The sequence below is a fragment of the Nicotiana attenuata genome, unplaced genomic scaffold (genome assembly GCF_001879085.1).
Source record: "Nicotiana attenuata strain UT unplaced genomic scaffold, NIATTr2, whole genome shotgun sequence".
Classification (NCBI taxonomy): Eukaryota; Viridiplantae; Streptophyta; class Magnoliopsida; order Solanales; family Solanaceae; genus Nicotiana; species Nicotiana attenuata.
The window spans coordinates 679,188-703,007 of record NW_017670329.1 but is presented as its reverse complement, the minus strand read 5'-3'; the positions used below and the strand labels follow the sequence as shown (position 1 = coordinate 703,007).

The following is a 23,820-nucleotide window of genomic DNA, read 5'->3' as shown; positions in this document are numbered from 1 at the left end:
AAAAAAAAAAATAGTATCAGTACAGTCACAATTAAATTTTACCTACTATAAGACAAAATCTGCTCAAAATTAAGGTGAATCTACTCCTATAATGGATAAACTTTAGTGTCTTTGTCAACTTGCTTTAATATCTCACACTTTTATATTTGTATTAAAAAATTACTTACTGTTATTTTAAATAATATCCAAAATCCAGTAAGTTGCCTTCTTAGAATTAGGGGTGGCAAATGGGCGGGTTGGGCTGAATTTGGGTTGGTCAAGATGGGTTAGGTCAATAAATGGGTCATTGCCCAACCCAGCCCAAAGTATATTTGGGTTAAGATGGGCTGAGTCAAGATGGGCTAAACAATGGGTCATAACCCAACCCGCCCAACTTGACCCATATTTTAGAACCATGCTCATATTGCATAAAAAAAACCTTTTACCTTAAAATATGTAAGTTGACAAATATTTTTCGGGTGGGGTTGGAGTTGGGGGGGGGGGGGGGTATTGGGGATGGGTGGATGGTGCAGAAAAACGAAAAAATATAAAACATAAAATAGAAAATTAAAATTATAAAAAAAAGTAAAACAGAAAAAAATAGAGTTGGTTTTGCTCGCGGGGGGGAAAAGGGGAATGTATGGTGGGCGGTACAGAAAAATAAAAAATTGAATATACAAAAAAAAAAGTTAAATTTTTTTTTTTGACGGGGTATGCGCCGGGGATGGGAGGGTAGGGGTTAGGTGGGTGGGTGGTGCAGAAAAATAAAAAACAGAAAATTAAAATTAAAAATAAAAGTAATTTTTTTTTTGACGGGGTTTGCGCCCGGGGGTGGGAGGGTAGGGGTTAGGGTGGATGGTGCAGAAAACTAAAAAAACAGAAAATTGAAATTACGTAAAAAAAATAGGTAAAAGTTTTTTTCCCGGGTTTTGGGGGGGGGGGGGAAGAGGGGTAGGGTTGGGGGTGGGTGGGGTAGAAAAATAATAGAACAGAAAATTAAAAATACAAAAAAAAAATAAAAAATTGGGGCATCTAAGTAAATTCTAGGTAAGTTGGGTTGAGATCCTTTGTTTTGAGTGAGTTTCATGGGTTATATTTGGGCTGTTAAATGGGTCAGAATGGGCTATAAAAAATAATAAGTTAACTTGGGTTCAACCCAAATTGACCCATGAGCTAAAATGTTTGTAGCCCAACCCATTAATCTCTGGGCTAGTTGAGCAGGTTAGATGGGTTTGGGCTCAAATTGCCACCCCTACTTAGAATCAAGAACCAAATAAACTCAATATATCTTAACTTTGAAGAGAAAAAATTTATCTATTATATCAGTAAAGTCACAATTAAATTATTATAAGACAAAATCTACTCAAAATTTAGGTGGATCTACTGCTATAATGGATAAACTTTAGTGAATTTATAACTTGCTTTAGTATCACAAAATTTTATATTTGAATTAAAAAATCACTTAATATATATAAACAATATCGAAAACCTAGTAAGTTGTCTTTATTAGAATCAAGAACCAAATAAACTCAAAATTCTAGTTCTGTTTATGAATACACTGTTATAATGGGTAAAGTTTAGTGACTTTATTGTTATATTGAGTAACGTGTACGTCAGTACGTGAAATTAATAACTCGCCAGTTTTCCATGTGGTGTTGTGAAAGTTGAGTGTAGATGGCTTTCCTGAAGTAAAACTAGGAATGCATAAAGAGAATAATGTAGCACCAAGTTGTGATTGTAATGAATATTTCTCAAATCCATTTGTATATAGACCAGCACCAATTGATCTTGGGAATTTCTTGGGAAATGATCTAATGATATACGAATACTTGGTTTGTCTCGATATAAAGAAAACAAACTTCATGTGCTGGTAAGTACCTGGCCTAACCCCGATAATTCCCAAGATTAAACAGTATATGGCGATGGTACCTTTTGGGTAGTGAAATGAACTGAACACCCATATTATAGAAAGTTTTTGAACCAAGTATTCGTATATCATTATGTTCAACAGTCTACAAAAAGTAAATAGTTCCCAAAAGGCAGAGACTAAGAATCCCGTTTGGACAAAAAAAAAAAATCCCTTTTTTCCAAAGAAAATTCTCTTTTTTCGAAAATCAACGTTTGCTCATAAAATTTTCAATTTTCACTTAAAGATACATTTTGGAAATTTTCGAAAATTTGAAAAACTCCAAAAAACTGTTTTTCAAAATTTTCACTCAAATCACTCACAAAACTTCAATAATAACCCAAAATTATATTCATGTCCAAACACAACTCTAAATTTCAAATGCTATTTTCACTTGAAAAAAATTTTCACCATATTTTGGAATTTGACAATTCTTATGTCCAAACGCCCACTAAATACGCAATAACCCTTTTCTCCTTCCTTTTTATACCCCATTATCGAGTGAACATCATAATGAAGCTAGCGGTGACGTAACAAGCAATTATTTGTTTCCAATGGTCAAAAGGCACAAATTGCATTCCACCTGCATGCAACTTATTTTATTTTGTGCCTTAAAATGTGTGCATAAAACTTATTTTATTTTGTATCATGTGTGAATTATGGTAAGGTAGCACATCAGCTCAGCATAGATAGATGATGGCCTATTAAGAAACACATCACATTCACTTATATGATTTTAATGAGCAAAGGTTCTGTAAGCTTGATTTTATATCCTTTTATTCTATTTCTTGTTTTTTTTTCCTTTTTATTATTCCTTTATTCTGGATAGATTTTTCTCAAAGGGGGCAATAACCAATAGCAATAGCCTGTCAACAGCTGCTTTTGGTGTCTGATATGAGTGAGATTTTGAGAATGATTTGTCATGATTAGGGTATGTCTGTCTGTCTAACGACCGATGTTCTTACTGTGTTTTTGAGTCCATCTTGATCAGATACTGTAGGAGTGGGGTTGAAACTTAAAACAACGACTTGGGAATTGAGGGTCCTCTTGACAACTTTGTCGTGGTACATATTATAAGTGGAATAACAGAATGGCCCTACTTTGTTTCCTTAGGAGATAGTATGAAGTTAAGTGGTGTTGATTATCAAGGTCACTAAGCTTTCATTAGTTAAAAGGGCTAGCAAAAACGTCATTCAAAAATAGTCAGTATTTGCTAAGTCATTGAAAAGTAGCCACTATTTTGCTGCAACAAAGACCGATCCAGCATAATATACTTGAGCTCGGTGCACTTATGTATGAACTTCCAGCATATTATACTGGAGCGGTATACTTTGCTAGCTCCAATATAATATACTGGAGTTCCAGTATACTTTGCTGGAACTCCAGTATAATATATTGGAGTTCCAGCAAAGTATACTGGAACTCCAAACTCCAGTATATTATGCTGGAATATTTTTCGGAATTTGAACAATGTTTTCGTTCAGATTTATCTTTACATGAAAATTGGCTAAATTTCGATGACTTTTGAAACTGTGGCTATTTTTGAATGACCACTTGTAAATCTGGCTATTTTTTAATTTCTCTGTGCAGAAATTTGGTTGGACCATATTAGATCTATTATATATAGCTTTAACTTACATGTATGCAACAAACTGTTTTCACAACTTGAATCTGTGATACATATATTATTGCGCTTATAGTGCCTTCAATCCGATCCAATTTATGCGCATATAATGTAAAAAAAAAGAAGAAGAAGAAGAAGAAAAAGACATAGAGGAGAAAAGGAAGGAGACAAAAGTACAAGGAGAGAAAGATATCATATATAAATAAATAAAGAATAGCGCAAAAATTTGGGTGTCTGGCAGTTGAAGCAGTCCAAGATTCAGTAATGCCAACACCTTTAGATCAATTATTCAACATTCTGGAAATTGGATTTTCCAGCTCCAATCTCGGCCTCTTCCTCCAATATTTTTTACTAGGTCAAGTCACCATTTCAAGTCAAGGAGTAATTGTATTTTTTTTGTGATATAGTGGAAGATATAAAGTTATCCGTTGGGCTAAAAGTAATTAATATTGACCTAGTCTTAATTGGTGATACTTCGTAAAAATGCGAAAGGAAGATTTCATTTGTCAAACCAAATCCATTTTTCTACTTTAATCCTTTGAAAGGTACTTTTATTGAAGTGTACATCATTAATCGACGCTTCTTGTCCTTATTATTCTGGTGTTACTATGTTATTGTGATGTTTTGTTTCTTTTGAAGAATGGAGCAGTGTTCCTTCACATCCTATTTCTTACAATTTTATAGCCCACTATCTCATACTTTCATTTATTTATTTTACATTTGGAAAATTGAAAAGTTTTGTTTCCCTTTCAATTTTATGTTTTAAAATGGATTAACTATAAAAAGGTATATTCAATAACACTTGCATCACAATAATAATACTACTAAAGGCAAACTAGAAGATCTAATAATACTACTATATAATTTCAGATCTTTCAGTTACTAACCTGAAAAACGTTGGCCAAAAAGAGAAAATATGCTTTATTCCTGTCAAAACGAATAAATTATTAGAAGCATCTTTTTGAGTTTTAGTTAAAACCAATTCAAGTTTACTCAACAACATTACTAGAGTCATTGAGTAAAATCGTATGTCAAAGACAATGTTTCACTTTTTAGATTCAATTCTAAGTTCTAAAAGTTTAAACTTCTAGCAAATTTACAAGGATGTTGATGTATAATATAAAAAGAGAAGATACCTGTCAAAACACATCATAGTGAAGATGAAGGTGAATGCAAAAGACAAAATCTAACAGTGAGACTAAAAGAGAACTACTCAACAAAAATGAATAGGTTCTATTAAAGAGGAAAATACAACAACAACCCTGTGTAATCTCGCATGTGAGGTCTGGGAAGGGTAAGATATACGTAGTCTTACCCCTACCCTAGAAGGGCAGAAAAACTATTTTCGATAAATCCTCGGCTAAAAAAAAGATGGAAGAAGCATTAATAACAAGTAATAGCAAAGCAAGATATTTAGAAAACTAAATCCAAGATAGCAAAAGAGCAAACTAGGGAGTACCGAAGGCAAGCAATAACAATACAAGATATGTAGTGATAGCAAACTAAGGAGTACTGATGGCAAGTAATAGCAGTACAAGATATGCGGTAATAGCAAACTAAAGATATAAGGGGGTACCATACTAACACTAATAATATTGAACGAAGGAAGACAAAGGGAAATACTCGACTACCTACTGACCTTCTATCCTAATCCTCAACCTCCACACACTCCTATCAAGGGTCATGTCCTCAGTTAGCTCAAGCTGTGCCATGTCCCGCCTGATCACCTCTTCCTCGTTGGCCTACCTCTACCCTTCCTCTTACCCCCCAAGGTCAACCTTTCACACCTCCTGATTGGGGCATCTGTGCTTCTCCTTTTAACATGCTCGAACCATCTTAGCCTCGCCTCTCGCATCTTTTCCTCCACAGGGGTCACTCCTACCTTATACCGAATAACTTCATTCCTAATTCTATCTAACCTAGTATGTCCACACATCTATCTCAACATCCTCATTTCAGCTACTTTCATCTGCTGGACATGGGAGTTCTTAACTGGCAATCACTCTGCCCCATACAACATAGTAGGTCTAACCACTACCTTGTAGAACTTACTTTTAAGTCTCAACGGTACATTCTTATCGCATAAAACGTCGGAAGCGAGCCTCTATTTCATCCACCCTGCTCCGATACGAAGTATGACATCTTCATTAATCTCCGCAAATAGATAGCCTTAATTAGATTCCAATTCACAATGACATTCCGTGACCCAAGTTCCTTGTTTCTTCTTTAAATAGAGTTAATAGGAAATATTTCATATAAATTCCTTAATTTATCTCGTAGAGTGATAACTTCAATACATTACGACGCACCACCACCCAGGGGCGGCCCAAGGGTCAAGCCACTAAAGCAAAGGCTTTAAGCCCCCAAATTTTGAAGGCACTAAATTTTTCTTTTTGTTTTCTACTCGTATTTATATTGAGCCCCCGACTAATCTAGATTCGTATTGCATAAGGCCTAGCAAAAGAGAGAACACGTTTTAACAGGATTTATTTCAACCACATGACTCGAACCCAATATAAGGTAAGTTGGATCATATACATCTCACAACAATCTTTAGCGGGAAGGGTCTAAATATATTGGGTATGTTAAAATTTAAAAAAATAAAATATTTTATAAAAAGTAAATATAACTTTTAATTTAGTATTGATGTAACCGTTTAAGCAAAAATTGGAGAAAGAGAATCACTCCCCCCCTAAATCGTCGTCGTGAATATAAAACTTTTCATTATTTAAATTTGACGATTGACATCATTAGTGAGGTACCTATATTATTATTCTCCTTTTACATTTCTCACTAAAAACCTGCAATAAACTTTCAGAATCCGTTTTTTTTTTGTATCTTCAATAGTCCAAGTCTTATTTTTTATCTTTCTCATCAGAAAACGGATACTACATTCTTATATTCTCTTCTTGCTTTCTACAAAAAAACTTAAGTTCTCGATAAGTTATACTGTTCTCTGTAGAAAAAAAAAGAGTTTTATTTTTTCTATAAAAAACAAGAGTTGAAGAGTACCGTTGAATAAAACTATATTGCGCATTTTTTTTTTCCTTTTTTCCCTCTCAAGTTTCAAGCATTTCAACAAGTATATTAGAACATCAAAATGTATTTTGATATTAAGTTATAAACTTCTTGAATCTGGTTCAATTATCTAAGATCAACAATATCTTAGGAGAGATTAAATTATTTATAAAAGAAACTATTAACAACTTTACATCTTAAAAAGATAGAAAAATAGACTTTCATTAAAAATATAAATGAATTTTTTTTTTCCTTCTGATAGGTCCCAGATTAAAAATTGACTTTAGGCTACTAATCTTCTTGGGCCGTCTCTGCCACCACCAAAAGATGTAGTGAAATGATAAAAGGTTTCTTCACCTTAATGGGTCGATCACGACCAGTATACATGCTAGTATTTTTTCAAAAAAAAAAATGTGTAAGTAGTTAATTTAAATCCAATAAATCAAAACGAGTTATGATAGAATTTAGAATTCGAATTCATAAAACTCAATTTCCATGTGATCACTAGAGGAATGAATTTAGTTATACTCGATGCTTATATTAAACATAATAATTTAAGTTGAAAAGCACCTAATAAAATAAAGTTATCAAAGAGTGCGAGTATTGTTTTAATTAAAGCGCGGTGCTAGTAAATTTCTTTTGGGAAAGGGAGTTGGAAGAGAAATCAAAGAGTGGAACAGTAGAAGCACAAAAGAGGAATGATGAGGAAGTTGAAACGCAGCTAAAAAGCAGAAAAGTTAGACCAAAAAAGCAGACACGTTGAGAAAGTGATTACATTTATAAATCTAGAAAAGGTCATTCTCTTTTACAAAAGCACAAACACGTCTTCCTCTGAAAATTTAGACGCATGAAAATCACTGCTTCTTCATCATTCAACCATATATACAAAGGACCAAACAAACAGAATTTGCATAGCTAAACAAAATATCTTTTCTTTGTATACCCACATAGTAATTATCTTTGTCCCCAAGAAAGAGCTACTATATACAAGAAAAAAAGACATTTTTTTTTTCTGTCTACATTTCCCCCCCTTGTGTTCTGCTAATGCTTGAAGAGGGTCTAAAGTTTTTTGTTCAAGAAATCTCATAGAATTTGCTGTTTTCATATTGCACTGTCTAATGGGTGTTCCCTGTTCCAAATTCCTTTTCTGCTGCGGCCATTCCCAGCTCAAGCCATCTCTGCACGATCTTTCTGATCTGGGTATTTATTTTCTTTCACATATCTGTATTGTGCTTTTATGTGACTCTGTCAATAGGTTGATGGTGTTTTGTATTTTGATTTGTGCAGAGAATGGAGGGGAAAATGAGAAAAACGCGTTACCGAGTTTTACTGAATTTAGTCTAGACGTGCTGATGATTGCAACTGATGGATTTTCTGCGGATAATATAGTGTCTGAGCATGGTGAGAAAGCCCCAAATGTTGTTTATAAAGGCCTGCTCCAGAATGGTCACTGTATTGCTGTTAAACGCTTCAATAGGTCTGCTTGGCCTGATTCTCGCCAGTTCTTGGTTAGCTTTTGATTAAACACTATTACTTCTGTTGAATTATGTGTAATCACATAGAGCCATAGAGGGGAAACATTTGTTTATTTAATGGACTTGATTCTTTTTCTTGGACTAGCTCGTAGAAATATTTGTTGTTGATGGGTGGCAATGAGATGCGAACTTAGACCTTAGTTTCAGTATATCTTGTTGCTTATCTAAAAGCTCAGATAGAGTACATTACTTATCTATTTTATGTATATAATGGCTTCATACCACAACATCTTGAATTCTGTTTTGGACACTGATTGCATAATTAGGATGAGGCTAAGGCGGTGGGGAATCTGAGAAGTGAGAGACTGGCAAATCTACTTGGATGTTGCTGCGAAGGGGATCAAAGGTTGCTCGTAGCAGAGTTCATGCCAAATGATACCCTAGCAAAACATTTATTTCACTGTGAGTTTTTCCCGAAAGTCTTGATTTTTATAGTAATACCTAAATCTTTTATAACAGAGTTGTAGAATCTAGGAGCATCATCTTATTACTCCTTGAAGTTGATGACTTGATGCAGTCTAGCATATAGAATTTCATAATTTAGAAGTCTAAGGGTTAACAGACTCAAAGAATTTTGTTCTCAAAGAGTAGATTGATTGATATTCTTCTTTGGTGGCTGCATTCTGAGCTGTAATATATCTTGACAAGGCTAATGAATTAGTTTTTGAGGGAAAATGCTGATATTTGATTTGCCATGAAATGCAATAGGGGAGAGCGAACCTATGAAATGGGCGATGAGGTTGAGGGTCGCTTTTTACTTAGCTCAAGCTTTGGAATACTGCTGCAGTAAGGGTCGAGCAATATATCATGATCTTAATGCTTACAGAATCTTATTTGATCAGGTAAAATTTGTTTTAACCTTATGTTTGTTAATCCTATTTGTGTGGCCTTCTAATTTTGTTTACTTTCTCCAGGATGGTGATCCTAGGCTCTCTTGCTTTGGCCTGATGAAGAACAGTAGAGATGGAAAAAGTTATAGTACAAACTTGGCTTTCACTCCTCCAGAGTACATGAGAACAGGTCGAATGTCTCTCTTTATCGTTTTCTCAGTTTAGTGTTCTTTTAGTTATTTGCTGCAAAAACCTAGCTTTGAGAGGCAGCTGCTTAATTAATCTATGAATTTATGCTGTGAGGCATTCCTTTAGTACCATATTGCAGAATCCTACCTTATTCAACTAAAGCCAGAGCTGAGATAAGAGTTTTTATGATTGGCAGGAAGAGTGACAGCTGAAAGTGTAGTTTACAGTTTCGGAACAATGTTGTTAGATCTTTTGAGTGGAAAACACATACCTCCGAGCCATGTAAGTTTGAAGATCGTTGGAACCTTTTTATGGAAAATCATCAACTCTTAGTGTGAAATCCATGTTTTAGTGAACGCTATTGACCCTATTGTTTGAGTACCTAAATCTAAGATGTTACTGTTTCCTTTACCTTCCTGTAGGCACTTGATCTAATTCGGGTGAAGAATTTCTCGACACTAATGGATTCTTGTTTGGAGGGTCATATTTCTAATGACGACGGAACCGAGCTTGTGCGGTTAGCCACCCGTTGTTTACAGTATGAAGCACGTGAGAGGCCAAATGCAAAATCTCTGGTTAATTCTCTCATAACTATTCAGAAAGAAACAGAGGTACGACCAAATGACAGTCACTGTATTCCCCTTGACTTGCTTTGATATCGTTCCAACATTTGAAGCATTGCAACCTTCTTTCATTTACGTGATTGAAGTGAGCATATATTATACATTCTCACCACAGTAAGGTTGATTCCCACTATAGTATTGAAGTGTCTACTGTGAACCTTAATTTACGTCGCCAATTATTCGTGGAACTTGATAGCGAAATCATGGTTGTGGAGTGACATTAACCGCAATCTTTTGCCTCATGGGATGTGAGCAAGTTTATTTAATCTGCAAACATATGCCTCGGAATTACTCCACTAGTTTTTTTCCTTTAATTTAATTTTCAAATAATGCTTACGGACGATAAGAGAGTTATGGCCTAGTAGAAAGGATTCTCCACCTCCAACCGTAAAGCTCACGGTTAGCTTGAAAAGCCTCTTGGCCCCTGATAAGGTTTGAGAGGGCTTTGGGGGAAGGGGGGGGGGGGGGGAACTATATCAAAAGAAAATTATTCATGTTATTATTAATAATGCGTGAGGCTCATAGTTCCTGATGATGTAATGTCAGGTGCCATCACATGTTTTACTGGGCATTAGACATGGAACTGCAACCCCACCCCAACCATTGCTGTTGACAACAACAGGGGAAGCATGTTTGAGAATAGATCTTACTGCCCTTCATGAGATATTGCAAAAGACAGGGTACAAGGATGATGAAGGAATTGCCAATGAGGTTTGTCCCTTCACTATTTATTGATGATGAAGGAATTGCCAATTGTACATTGTCCCTCTTGTTTCTCAAAAATTAAGATAATGGAAGCTGCTTGCTTGCCAAAGTATTCGTCTCATGATCCATGTACTTAATCTTGTTTTATCACTACAGTGAATAAATTGGGATCCTGAAGGTTCATAGGCCCCCCCCCCCACCCCACCCTTGTATGTTTAATTTTGGGTGTCCCAAATGAATAACGTGCTTTGCTTGAATACTGTAATAGCAGTTGTCTTAATTGCTATCATTGCAGGCCAGATATTGCAACTTCTGACAAATATACTTTGCTAGCCAAATGTGCATATAATGACTTGGTGTTTATTTGAACACCGAATCTTCCAAATGCATGATGCGAAGGGGCATAATAGAGCGTATGAACATCATGAACTATAATTTATGTTATTAGGGAGAAGATGAACTTATCGTTGTGCTAGTTTTGGCATAATAATTGAGAGACATGTTGTTCTTCTTTCAGTATTTCTTTGTGTAATACTCATTCAGTTATCTGGGGATTCTATCTAAGTTGATTATTGGTATGTTTGCAGCTTTCTTTCCAAATGTGGACAAATCAGATGCAGGAAACCTTGAACTCTAAGCAGCAAGGAGATGCTGCTTTCCGAGCCAAGGATTCTATAACTGCCATTGAGTGCTATACACAGGTCTGCCGTCTAAAATTGCTCATTATCTTAATGATTCATGTCTACCTTCAACATTATTTATCAGTTTCTTCTTTCGTAGGTAAACATTTATCAAAAGACTTAGCTAATATCCTCTCAATTGTCTGAAAAAGCTCAAAATAAAATACTGACTCTCAAAACACGGATTACTTCTTACCACCTAAATTATTCGAGCTATTTGTACTCATTATTTCTTCCATTATTCCCCAGACCTCTACACAATTTGTTGTGGGCTTCTATAATTACTATTTTTGTTTTATTAGTTCAACGATGGAGGGACCATGGTGTCACCAACCATATACGCCAGGCGATGCTTGTGTTATCTAATGAGCGACATGGCACAAGAGGCTCTAGGGGATGCAATGCAAGCTCAGGTTATATCTCCTGAGTGGCCAACTGCATTTTACCTTCAGTCTGTTGCCCTTTTTAGCCTTGGCATGGAGAATGATGCCCAAGAAGCACTTAAACAAGCTACAAAGTTGGAAGCAAAAAGGAACAAAAATTAAAACAAAACATGTGTATATTTGCATTTCTTGATTTTTCCTGTCTCAAGTTTCTTGTATTTATGTCAATAGTTAATTTTATACATCCCTTTTTTGATTTTGTGTTCACATCCTGTCAAGGCATTGGAGAATTATTTATTGTCCTTTGATGCCACCTTTTGTTCTTGATTTTGTGCTCACATCTGATGCACCTTTCCTTATGTTGAGGGTCTATCTGAAATAAACTCTCTACCTTCACAAAGTACGGGTAAGGTCTGTCTATACACTACTCTCCTCAAACTCCACTTGTGAGATTTTATTGAATTTCTCGTTGTTGTTGTTTAATGGAAATGGAATCTCAACTTGCTTGACTTGCAATTTAGCACAGTATTATGGTACTTCTTTTTGTTCTCCCAAGACCCAATTAAATAATATATTATTGTACGTGTAGATTTATTTATTGCTCGAGGTTTCTCAAGTTGCAAAATGTCAGAACTTTCATAAGCCAAGAATCAAAGATAGTGAATAAGATCCATTTTCGAACACATTATCCCACAACTCGCACACCAAGTCCCTTGTCTCTTTTGAAAATAGCTAGCATCCCACGTGAGAAGCACTGCATAGTTCACGATTGAAGACAAAAATAACAAAGTTAAATTGATAGAAAATATGTTAAGTGAAACTCTAGCAACGTATTCCATGAACCATACAGACATTGATATCTATATCACGAGGGAGAAAATCCCACATTATGGCCAAAAGCTATATGATAAGAGTGATTTAATTATCCTTAAAGGGTCAAATATATACTTGTACTATGAGAAAAGGTTTAAATATACTCTTCGTTATACTTTGGGTCTAAATATACCCCTGTCGTAATACTATTGGTTCAAATATACCATTCTTCTGTTAGGTTTGTCCAAGATGGACATCCAATAGTATAACGACAGGGATATATATGGACTTAAAGTATAACAAAGGGTACGTTTAAACCTTTTTTTGATAGTACAGGGATATATTTGGTCCTTTTCCGTTTAATTATTGTTAGAATAGATGACCCAAGTACTCCAGGCCAAACAGAAATAGATCCAAGCCCACTAGTCTGATACTACTAACATGTGCCTTGTAAATTTATTGTATAGATAGCCACTTTACATTATATTTCCATTCATTATTCTTTTTAGTATATATAGATGTTGATAGGCTAATTTGTACAGTTGAACGATTATATTTAAATACATAGATATTTTTCATTTCTGGTTTCTTCTCTCGTTTACATCGACTTAGGTTTTCCACAGAATGGAAACCCAAATTCTCTTCGATTATCTTCAAATTCACATGGTATCAGAGCGAGTCCTGGTAGTTTTTTCCATTATCTGAGTTTTCACCGGAGAAATTTCAACAATTTTGTGTTTTTCTTTGATCAGACGAAGCCATTAGAATTTTCGTTTTGATCGATTGAGGTATTTGGTTAGGATTTCTCAACCAGAGGTTGATTTCAATTGGTTTTTGGTGAATTTTCTTCTTCGTTCGTCGGGTAATTGGACAACTATCACGCCGTGAAGTTTAGCTCAAATTTAGGGTTTTCCGTCGCCGTGAACCGACATTTCTGGTGATATCTTTCTTACCCTAACTTTCCGAGTTCTTTGTGTTGATTACTTAGTCATTTTTCCAGTAGATATTGTTGTGTTGCAATGGCTATAAATAATGATACCTCATCTCCGACTGAATCATCCGGTACTTCTGCCTCTTCAGTCCTTGATGTCTTTCACCCACTTTATCTCCATCCTTTCGATACACCGGGAACTATGTTAGTTTCAATACCATTTGGTGGTATAGGTTTTGGAGATCGGAAGGAAGGAATGTTAATTTCACTATCTGCAAAGAATAAAGTTCAACTCATTGATGGAACTCTTACTGAACCTACACCTAATTCTCCACTATATCCTCATTGGCAACGCTGTAATAACATGGTTAAGGCATGGATAATTAACTCATTCTCTAAGGACACAGCTAAAATAATTCTTTACTATAAGATTGCTAGAGAAGCTTGGAATAACTTAGTAGAGCGTTATGGTGTTGCCAACATTTCTCAATACTATAGTCTTCAGCAATCAATTTCCTCAACCTCTCCAGGGTCTTCTGACATAGCTACTTGCTATACCAAACTCAAAGGTTTCTGGGATGAATTGCCCACAATTTCCTTGGGCAGACCGTGTACTTGTGGTGCTATGCATGCGATCACTGAAGCACACAAGCTTATTCAGTTTCTCTCAGGACTCAATGAAATATACTCATGACGAGTCCTATGCCAAATGTGGAGAAGGCCTATTCCATCTTGATAAGAGATGAGAAGCAAAGAGAGGTTTATTCTGGGTCACAACCTTTCTCCCCTGACTCCACATCCTTCATAGCAAACTCTCATTCTAATCCTGGCACTAGTCAGTCCACCAATAATACGAGGAATTTTAATCAAAGGGTGAATTTTGAGCCTAAAAAGTCCAACTTGTCCCGCAAATATTGCAAGAAGCCTTGACATACTGTGGATAAATGCTATAAGCTTCATGGTTTTCCACCAGACTTCAAATTCACCAAAGGAAAAAGGACTGCAGCCTGTGTTCAAGTTGATTCTGCAGACCAGCCTTAATCCACTTATGGTTCCTCTCAACATGAAGATGTGCCACATGGGTTTTCTAAGGAGCAATATGCTCATCTCATGTCACTGTCAACAAATGCAGATGAATTCTTCAGCTCAACAATCTACTTCTCAGGATCCTCCAGTGTATGCCAACTTTGCAGGTTGGCATAATAACCCTGTTAGTAGACTATATGGATATCTTGTATGCCATGCCGCCCATGAAAATTTCAATTCTTGGATTTTGGATTCAGGGGCAACTAACCATATGATACCTCACAAACACCTTCTTCATAACATACAACCATTACTCTCTCCTTCTTTTATTACTCTGCCAAATGGTTACAAAGTAAAAGTAAATTTATTTGGTTCTCTTTCTTTATCTCCCAACATTACTTTAAATAATGTTTTGTTGGTTCCCTCTTTTCATTACAACTTACTTTCTATACATCAACTTCTCACTCAACTCAAATGCTATGCACTTCTTACTGATATTTCTTTTAGTTACAGGGCCTTTCTCCGAGGAGGCCATTGGAAAATGGTAAGGTTGAGCATGGCTTATACATTCTGAGATTGCCATTTAGTGCTGCTGCCGCAGTTGATACTTCCCCAGCCAATGTTTTTCAAAATGTTTCTATTTCACCATCTGTTTCACTATTTGTTTTTTCTACTTCTCCATAGTACCTGTTTCTATTGTTTTACCTGCTAATTGTACTGCTACTTCTATAAATAAAAATGATGTTCTTTGGCATCAAAGAATGAGACATATGTCTTTTGTGAAAATGATTTCAATTCCTCATTTGACTAGTAAGTTTTTTTCTAAACAGTCTTTCACTTGTCCAATCTGTCCAATGGCCAGACAACAGTAACTTTCCTTTCCTGACAGCTCCACACAATCCACCAAACCCTTTCAGCTTGTTCATATTGACCTCTGGGACCTTACCATACTGCCACCTACAATGGCTTCAGGTATTTCCTGACCATTGTAGATGATTGTAGTAGGGTTACCTATACTCATCTCCTTGTATGCAAAGGCAATGCCTTTTCTATTATCAATGCTTTCATTGCTATGGTATCAACTCAATTCCATACTTCAATTCAAACTATAAGAACTGATAATGCTTTTGAACTTGGGTCTGCTCATTTTCATGATGCTTACCTCATATCTCTTGGAATTTCTCACCAAACTTCTTGCCCTCACACTCCCCAACAGAATGGCATAGTGGAAAGGAAACACAAGCACTTATTAGAAACTGCTAGAGCCCTTATATTTCAACCTAAGTTGCCTACCAAGTATTAGGGGGAGTGTGTTCTTACTGCTACTTACCTAATAAACAGATTTCCTTCCACAATTCTCTCTAACAAAACACCATATGAAGTCTTACTTGATCATCCTCCTACTTATAGCCATCTCATATCCTTTGGTTGTTTAGCCTATGCTACTGTTCCTCCTCCTACTAGAGACAAATTTCAATCCAGATTCATCCCCTCTGTGTTTCTGGGTTATGCCTTTGGCAAGAAAGCTTACATATTGTTACACCTGGGTAACAAATATGTTTTGTACTCTAGGGATGTGAGTTTTGCTGAACATATCTTTCCATTCACCTCCTCTCATTCCGGTTTCTTTCCTTCTTCATCCTCTCCCTTTTCTGATCACATTTTTTCCATTCCTGCAACTACTCCTTCTCCTCCTCCACCTCATGTTTCTCCTCCCCCGGATTCACCTCTCAGTCCTGCTTATTCACCATCAGTTCTTCCTCCTACTTCCTCTGTTCCTTCACCTCCTCCCTTGAGGAGATCTTCTAGACTCACTGTAACTCCTACTCACCTAGAGACTACATTGTTATGATGTCTCTCCTGCTCACCCATATATTCCTTCTTCCTCCACCTCTTCACCTACATCTCTGTCTGAACCTGACTTTTATCATCAGGCTGCTTCACACCCTGCCTGAAAAGAAGCCATGATGAAAGAATTTAAGGCATTAGAGGCCAATCAGACTTTGGACATAGTCTATTTGCCTCCTAGTAAAAAGGTCATTCCTTGCAAATGAGTATATAAAATTAAGCAACACTCAGATAGTAGCATTGAAAGGTACAAAGCTAGGTTGGTAATCATGGGGGACACTCAACAGGCTGACATAAATTACTTTGAGACTTTTTCTCCTATTTTCAAATTCACTACCATTAAGTGTTTGCTTGTTCTGGCTGCCAAGCATTCTTGGACTCTCTATCAACTTGATGTCAATAATGTATTTTTGCATGGGGATCTTTCTGAAGAGGTTTACATGAAATTTCCTCTTGGTCTTACAATTTCTTCCTCCTCTTCTTGTCCTCCACTTGTTTATAAGCTGAAGAAGTCTTTGTATGAAATAGAGTAAGGTTCGAGGCTCACTATCATAGGCAGATATAAGGTCCTATCTTGTAGTTACAGATGAAATAGATTTATCTTTCTCTTTGAGATCTAGGGCCTTAAACAGGCCTCCAGGCAATTGGTTTTCCAAGTTATCTCATGCTCTTATCTCCAGGGGTTACTCCTCCAGCCTTAATGACTATTACTTATTCACCAAATTCACTGGATCTTCCACTGTTCTTATTGATGTATATGTGGATGACATCTTATTGACCGGGAATGATGATTCTGAGTTGACTTCTCTCAAAGTATTTTTGGATCAACAATTCAAGATCATGGATATTGGGGCTCTACATTATTTCCTAGGTCTTGAAGTGTCTCACATGCCTCATGGTCTGCTTGTCAATCAACATAAGTACCTTAAAGAGCTCCTATCAGAATTTCATTGCTCTTCTACCTCACCTGTGGTGATACCTTTGGATTTGTCTATTAAGCTTACCCCCACTTCTGGTGATGCCTAGGTTGATCCTTATCCCTATAGAAGGCTGATAGGCAAGCTCAATTTTTTTGCACCATACTAGGCCCGACATTTCCTTCTCAGTTCAGCATCTTAGTCAGCTCCTCAATGCTCCCAGAACTGCTCACCTGCATGCTGCTCTTCATGTCCTAAGATATTTGGTCAAAGACCCTGACAGAGGCATCTTCTTCAACGGAACTCAGGATTTTTCTCTTCAAGCATTTTCAGATTCTGGGCAGGTTGTCCCACTTCTAGAAAATCTATTAGTGGCTATTTTTTCACTCTTGGGGCAGCCTTATTTATTGGAAGTCTAAGAATTATCCCACAGTCTCCTTGTTATCTGCAGAGGCTGAGTACATGGCTTTAAGGAAGACTGCGGCTGAGCTTACTTGGCTAGTGCGACTTCTGGCTGACTTGGGTCTCACTATTTCTGCTCCTATTCCTCTCGATTGTGATAATATATCAGCTATCAGCATTGCCAAGAACCCTGTATCTCATGAGAGGACCAAGCATATTGAGCTTGATTGTCAAGCCTGATTTCTTTGCAGTATGCTCCAACTCAATCTCAACTTGCTGACATTTTCACTAAAACTCTCACTGGTATTCAACATCAGCATCTTCTCTGCAAGCTGGGTGTTCTGTCACCCTCGAGCTTGAGGGGGGTGTTGGAATAGATGGCCCAAGCACTCCAGGCCCAATAAAAATAGATCCAGGCCCACTAGTCAGATACTAGTAACATATGCCTTGTAAATTTGTTGTATAGATAACCACTTTACATTACATAGCCATTCATTATTGTTTATTTGTATATATAGATGTTGATAGACTAATTTGTACAGTTGAGCAATTATATTTCAATATACAAATATTTTTCATTTCTGGTTTCTTCTCTCGTTTACATTGACTTAGGGTTTTCCACATAATGGAAACCCAAATTCTCTTTGATTATCTTCAAATTCACAATTATTGTATTATAAACCTAAATAAAAAGACATCACAAATTTTTTCTGATCGGCCTTCCTGTAATTGGCCAAGGAATAATAAAAAACAAAGAAAAATGTAGATTTCCTAAACGTCACTCTAAATTTAGTTGCAAGAAGCAATGAAGGTTTCTCATTTATTCCCCTACTTTTCTTTCTCAGAGACTATTGGAACATCATGAAGTAGGCGAGAAAATATGTCACATTGGGGAATTAGTGTTCCCAAGAAGCTATTCAACTAGATTAGTCACCTACAGAAAATATGGTGCCAATAACTTTCAAAGACACCACAAGTTAATCAATAGAACAAGTCAAATATTGGCTGGCATTCTTGCAACTATAGTGATTTAATGCAACTATAATAAATTATGTCTTCAAATAACTAGTTATTCTCTAATATTGGCTGGCATTCTTGCGAGAAATGAGAAGGTAGGATACTGCTAAAACTAAGCTTATCATTCAATCACATTTGACAGAATCTTGAGAGTGAAAATGACTGAAGACATAAAACACTTGTATATATATATACCCTATATTCAGGCGGGCCAGGCCAAGATCAAAGTTTGTAATCCTACAAGTGCTAGATCTGAATATGGTAAACATAAAACATGGTATGTGTTATAAATAGAATTCTATTTATGGTGAATGTCCATATTTAGAGAGATTCTAGGGTTTATTACTTGGTGGCTAAGTCAACCTCTCCCTATAAATAGAGGGTTCTATTCCATTGTAATTCATCCCAAAAAATTTAATAAGAATTTCCTCTCTCTCTTTCTCTGCAATATTGTTCTTCTTCTTTTATTGTTTCATAACACGTTATCAGCACGAGACTCTACCGTCTCAAGAAGCTCTTTGAGAAGATTAAGGTAATTTTTCTCCTCTTTTTAATTATGACTGACATTATGAAAAGAAAGTTTGTTGCCCTTGAAATTTCGGGCAAGAACTATATGACATGGGTGTTGGATGCTGAAATCCATTTAGATGCCATGGGTCTTGGAGATGCCATTAAAGACAGAAATAAAGCATCCACCCAAGACTGTGCTAAGGCCTTGATTTTCTTGCGCCATCACCTTGATGAAGGGTTGAAAATTGAATATCTCACAGTCAAAGATCCACTTATTTTGTGGAATGACTTAAAAGAAAGATATGACAATTTAAAGTTGGTCACTCTTCCACAAGCACGATATGATTGGGCTCATCTGAGGCTCCAAGACTTTAAGTCTATTTCTGAATATAATTCTGCAATGTTCAGAATTACTTCTAAATTGAAACTCTATGGAGACACTATCACTGATTATGATATGCTTGAAAAAATGTTCACAACGTTTCATGCCTCCAATATGGTCTTGCAACAGCAGTACAGAGAGAAAGGTTTCAAGAAGTACTCTGAGCTGATTTCTCTTCTCCTTGTGGCTGAGCGAAACAATGACTTGCTCATGAGAAATCACGAAAAAGCGACCCACTGGGTCTACACCATTGCCTGAAATGGATGAGGTGTATTCCCATTATGCTAAGCGTGGAAAAGGCCGTGACTCTATTCGTAGTCGTGATCGTGGTCATGGTCGTAGCCGTGGCCGTAGCCGTAGACAAGGAAGAAATTTTTCTGGTGTTAATCATCTCTCAAAGAGAAATAACCACCAAAGTGGAAAGGTAAAGATGAGAAGCCAAAAGCAAATGGTTCAGAAACTGAATGCTATCGTTGCGGTGGAAAAGGGCATTGGGCAAATATCGTGTACCAAGACATTTGGTTGAGCTTTATCAAGCATCTCTAAAGAATAAAGGCCCTGAAGCCAATTTTGTCTCTGACAATGATTTTGACATCACCCACTTGGATGTGGCAGACTTCTTTGAGCGCCCTGATGGAAAAATAGACCACTGGATCGGTGATGGATCCGTGGTTAAATATGATTGAGTAGTTTGATTTTTATTTTTACCTGTTCATAGTAATGAATAAAAATCATGTAATCATAGTTCTTTACATGAGTAGTAGCCATCAATATCAATTAGTATTATTTATTTTATAAAATAGTATTAGTGCGTTTTGATTAAATATGATTCTTATATTCGTTTTAAACAATGAACTTGATGTCTAAACAATCACGTGAACTGCAACACAGAATTTAATGTTATTACGTATATTTTTTTTGCTACAATCATTACAATTTCAAAATAGTTATTTAATTGTAAAAGCTAGCAATTGCGCATGAAATGTACATTAGCATTACTAATGACAAATAACATAATCATGGCGTACAGTATCATAGAATCATTTAATAAATAGTTTGTTTGCATTACTACTACACAAGTCTGATATAGTAGTATACTGGTTAATTTTTACGATATTTGTGTTCAAAAGGTGTTGATTTTGCTTTTCTTTTCAGTTTTTCAAAAAGCTTTTTAGCTAAACACTATTAGAGCAGTAGTAACACTTCTTTTCGTTGAATTTATGGCCCATGCGTCACACTTTGTTTATTTTTGTATTCATTATTTCAACTTTTCTCTTCCCGTGTAGCAACTGTTTGGAATATCAATATCTCTAATAATAAAATAATTTTTTTTTGTATGCCAACCCATGGGAAGCACATATGGATATTCCTCAAAGCAAACTTGGATCAAAGTTCAATTGTAAAAATATTTGTTTAGTTGATTCATGTACGACACATACAATATTCAAAGAGAAGAAATATTTCTCTCATTTAAGTATGTGTAAGGCAGATGTTACTACAATTTCTGGTAGTAGTAAATTAATTGAAGGCTCTGGAAGAGCTACTATAACTCTGCCTAAGGGAACAATACTTATCATAGAGAATGCAATGTTCTCCTCCAAGTCCAAGAGGAACTTGTTGAGTTTTAAAGATATCCGTCAAAATGGATATCATATTGAGACAATAGATGAGAATAATCTTGAATATCTCATCATTACCAAAAATGTCTCTGGCCAGAAAAGGGCTATTGAGAAGTTCCCATCTTTGTCTTGTGGCCTGTATTGGACAAGAATTAGTGCAATTGAGGCACATTCTATTGTAAACCAAAAGGTTACCGATTCCAATACTTTTGTACTTTGGCATGATCGATTGGGACACCCTGGATCAATTATGATGAGACGAATTATAGAAAACTCAAATGGGCATCCATTAAAGAATTTAAGGATTCTTTTAAATAATGAATTTTCTTGCACTTCTTGTTATCAAGGCAAGTTAATTATTAGACCATCACCAACAAAGGTTGGAATTGAGTCCCCTGCGTTTTTGGAACGTATACAAGGGGACATTTGTGGACCTATTCACCCACCTAGTGGGTCGTTTAGATATTTCATGGTCTTAATAGATGCATCTTCTAGATGGTCTCATGTGTGCCTATTGTCATCACGCAACCTCGCGTTTGCAAAATTAATGGCACAAATAATTCGATTACGGGCGCAATTCCCCGATAATCCAATTAAGTCTATTAGACTTGATAATGCTGCTGAGTTTTCATCCCAAGCATTTAATGATTATTGCTTATCAATTGGGATAAAAGTGGAACATCCTGTAGCTCATGTTCACACTCAAAATGGCCTTGCGGAGTCTTTAATTAAACGTCTGCAATTGATAGCAAGACCGTTACTCATGAAAACGAGGTTACCCACTTCTGTTTGGGGTCACGCCATTTTGCATGCAGCAATGCTAGTTCGTCTCAGACCGACAAATTATCATAAATATTCCCCGTTGCAATTAGTTTTGGGTCATGAACCTAATATATCCCATTTAAGAATTTTTGGATGCGCAGTATATGTGCCTGTAGCACCGCCATATCGCACCAAAATGGGTCCCCAAAGAAGGTTAGGAATATATGTTGGGTTTGAATCGCCCTCCATTATTCGCTACCTCGAAACATTAACGGGGGATTTGTTTACTGCACGATTTGCAGACTGTCGATTCGATGAGACACTTTTCCCAAAATTAGGAGGAGAAGTTGGTGAAACCAAACGGAAAATTTTGTGGAAAAATCCATCATTATCTCATCTTGATCCACGTGCCTCTATTTGTGAAAAAGAAGTGCAAAAGATTATTCATTTGCAAAGAATAGCAAATCAAATGCCAGATGCATTTACGGATATGAAAAGGATAACAAAATTACATATCCCTGCGGAGAATGTTCCAATCCGTATTGATGTCCCTATTGGACAATCTTCTAGTGTCATAGCTAATGAGTCAAAAGCACGCCTGAAACGTGGCAGACCATTAGGTTCCAAAGATCGAAATCCTAGAAAAAGAGAAAATAAATGATCAAAATGACACTACGAAAGAATCTCATGAAGAAATCCACGATTTAATAAATTTGAGATTCATGAGGAATCCACTGAGCCCGAGACTCAAGAAAATAAGGAGCTATCAATAAATCCAATCGATATTGAGACAAATTTGAATCGAGTGGATATAGTGGTGGATTATGTCTTTGCATATAATGTTGCATCTAGCATTATGCAAGAAAGTGAGGATCTTGAACCTCAATCTGTTGGAGAATGTCGACAAAGACGTGATTGGCCAAAATGGCAAGAAGCAATCCAATCAGAGTTGAACTCACTTGCAAAACGTGAAGTTTTTGGGCCTGTAGTCCAAACACCTAATGGTGTTAAGCCTGTTGGCTATAAATGGGTCTTTGTACGCAAGAGAAATGAGAAAAACGAGGTACAAAGATATAAGGCACGCCTTGTTGCACAAGGATTTTCACAAAGGCCTGGTGTCGATTATGAAGAGACATATTCACCCGTTATGGATGCTATAACGTTCCGTTATCTCATTAGTTTTGCTGTCCATGAAAAGCTTGACATGCATTTAATGGATGTGGTTACCGCCTACCTTTATGGCTCACTTGATAATGAGATATACATGAAAATTCCCGATGGATTTAAAATGCCAAACGCACATAATTCAAAGTCCCGGGAAATGTTTTCAATCAAATTGCAAAGATCTTTGTATGGTCTAAAGCAATCAGGACGAATGTGGTATAATCGTCTTAGTGAGTATTTATTAAAGGAAAGCTATATAAATGATGGCATTTGCCCATGTGTTTTTATAAAGAAAACAACATCGGAATTTGTTGTACTTGCCGTATATGTTGATGACATAAACCTTATTGGAACTCCTATAGAACTCCAAAAGGCAATTGATTATTTAAAGAAGGAATTCGAGATGAAAGATCTCGGAAAGACAAAATTATGTCTTGGTTTGCAAATTGAACATTTGGCAAACGGAATTTTTGTTCATCAATCTACCTACATAGAAAAGGTATTGAAACGGTTTTACATGGATGGAGCACATCCATTAAGTACTCCGATGGTTGTTCGATCACTTGATGTGAATAAGGATCCATTCCGACCTCAAGAAAAGAATGAAGAGCTACTTGGTCCTGAAGTACCATATCTTAGTGCAATTGGTGCACTAATGTATCTTGCCAATACTACAAGGCCTGACATAACTTTTTCAGTTAATGTCTTAGCAAGATATAGCTCTGCTCCCACAAGGAGACATTGGAATGGGATCAAACACATATTGCGATATCTAAAAGGGACTACCGATATGGGCTTATTTTATGGCAACAATTGCAGTCCCGATCTTGTTGGTTATGCTGATGCAGGGTATTTATCTGACCCACACAAGGCTCGGTCTCAAACAGGTTATGTATTTACCTGTGGAGGCACTGCCATATCTTGGCGATCGACTAAGCAATCAATTGTGGCTACTTC

General features: G+C 36.3%; 2 protein-coding genes across 2 annotated transcripts; both read left to right on the top strand.

Moving 5' to 3' along the window:
- Positions 1-7,151: 7,151 nt before the first annotated feature.
- On the top strand, positions 7,152-11,981 carry LOC109237956 (probable serine/threonine-protein kinase At5g41260). The gene is made up of 10 exons (XM_019404352.1): positions 7,152-7,727; positions 7,815-8,035; positions 8,329-8,464; positions 8,771-8,904; positions 8,977-9,082; positions 9,278-9,363; positions 9,504-9,692; positions 10,251-10,415; positions 10,997-11,110; positions 11,392-11,981. The coding sequence occupies exons 1-10, from the start codon at positions 7,646-7,648 to the stop codon at positions 11,632-11,634; spliced, it is 1,476 nt and encodes a 491-aa protein (XP_019259897.1). The 5' UTR covers positions 7,152-7,645; the 3' UTR covers positions 11,635-11,981.
- Positions 11,982-13,304: 1,323 nt separating this feature from the next.
- Positions 13,305-13,910, top strand: LOC109237940. The gene has a single exon (XM_019404338.1). It carries the CDS (start codon positions 13,305-13,307, stop codon positions 13,908-13,910), a length of 606 nt encoding a protein of 201 aa, XP_019259883.1.
- Positions 13,911-23,820: the final 9,910 nt, after the last annotated feature.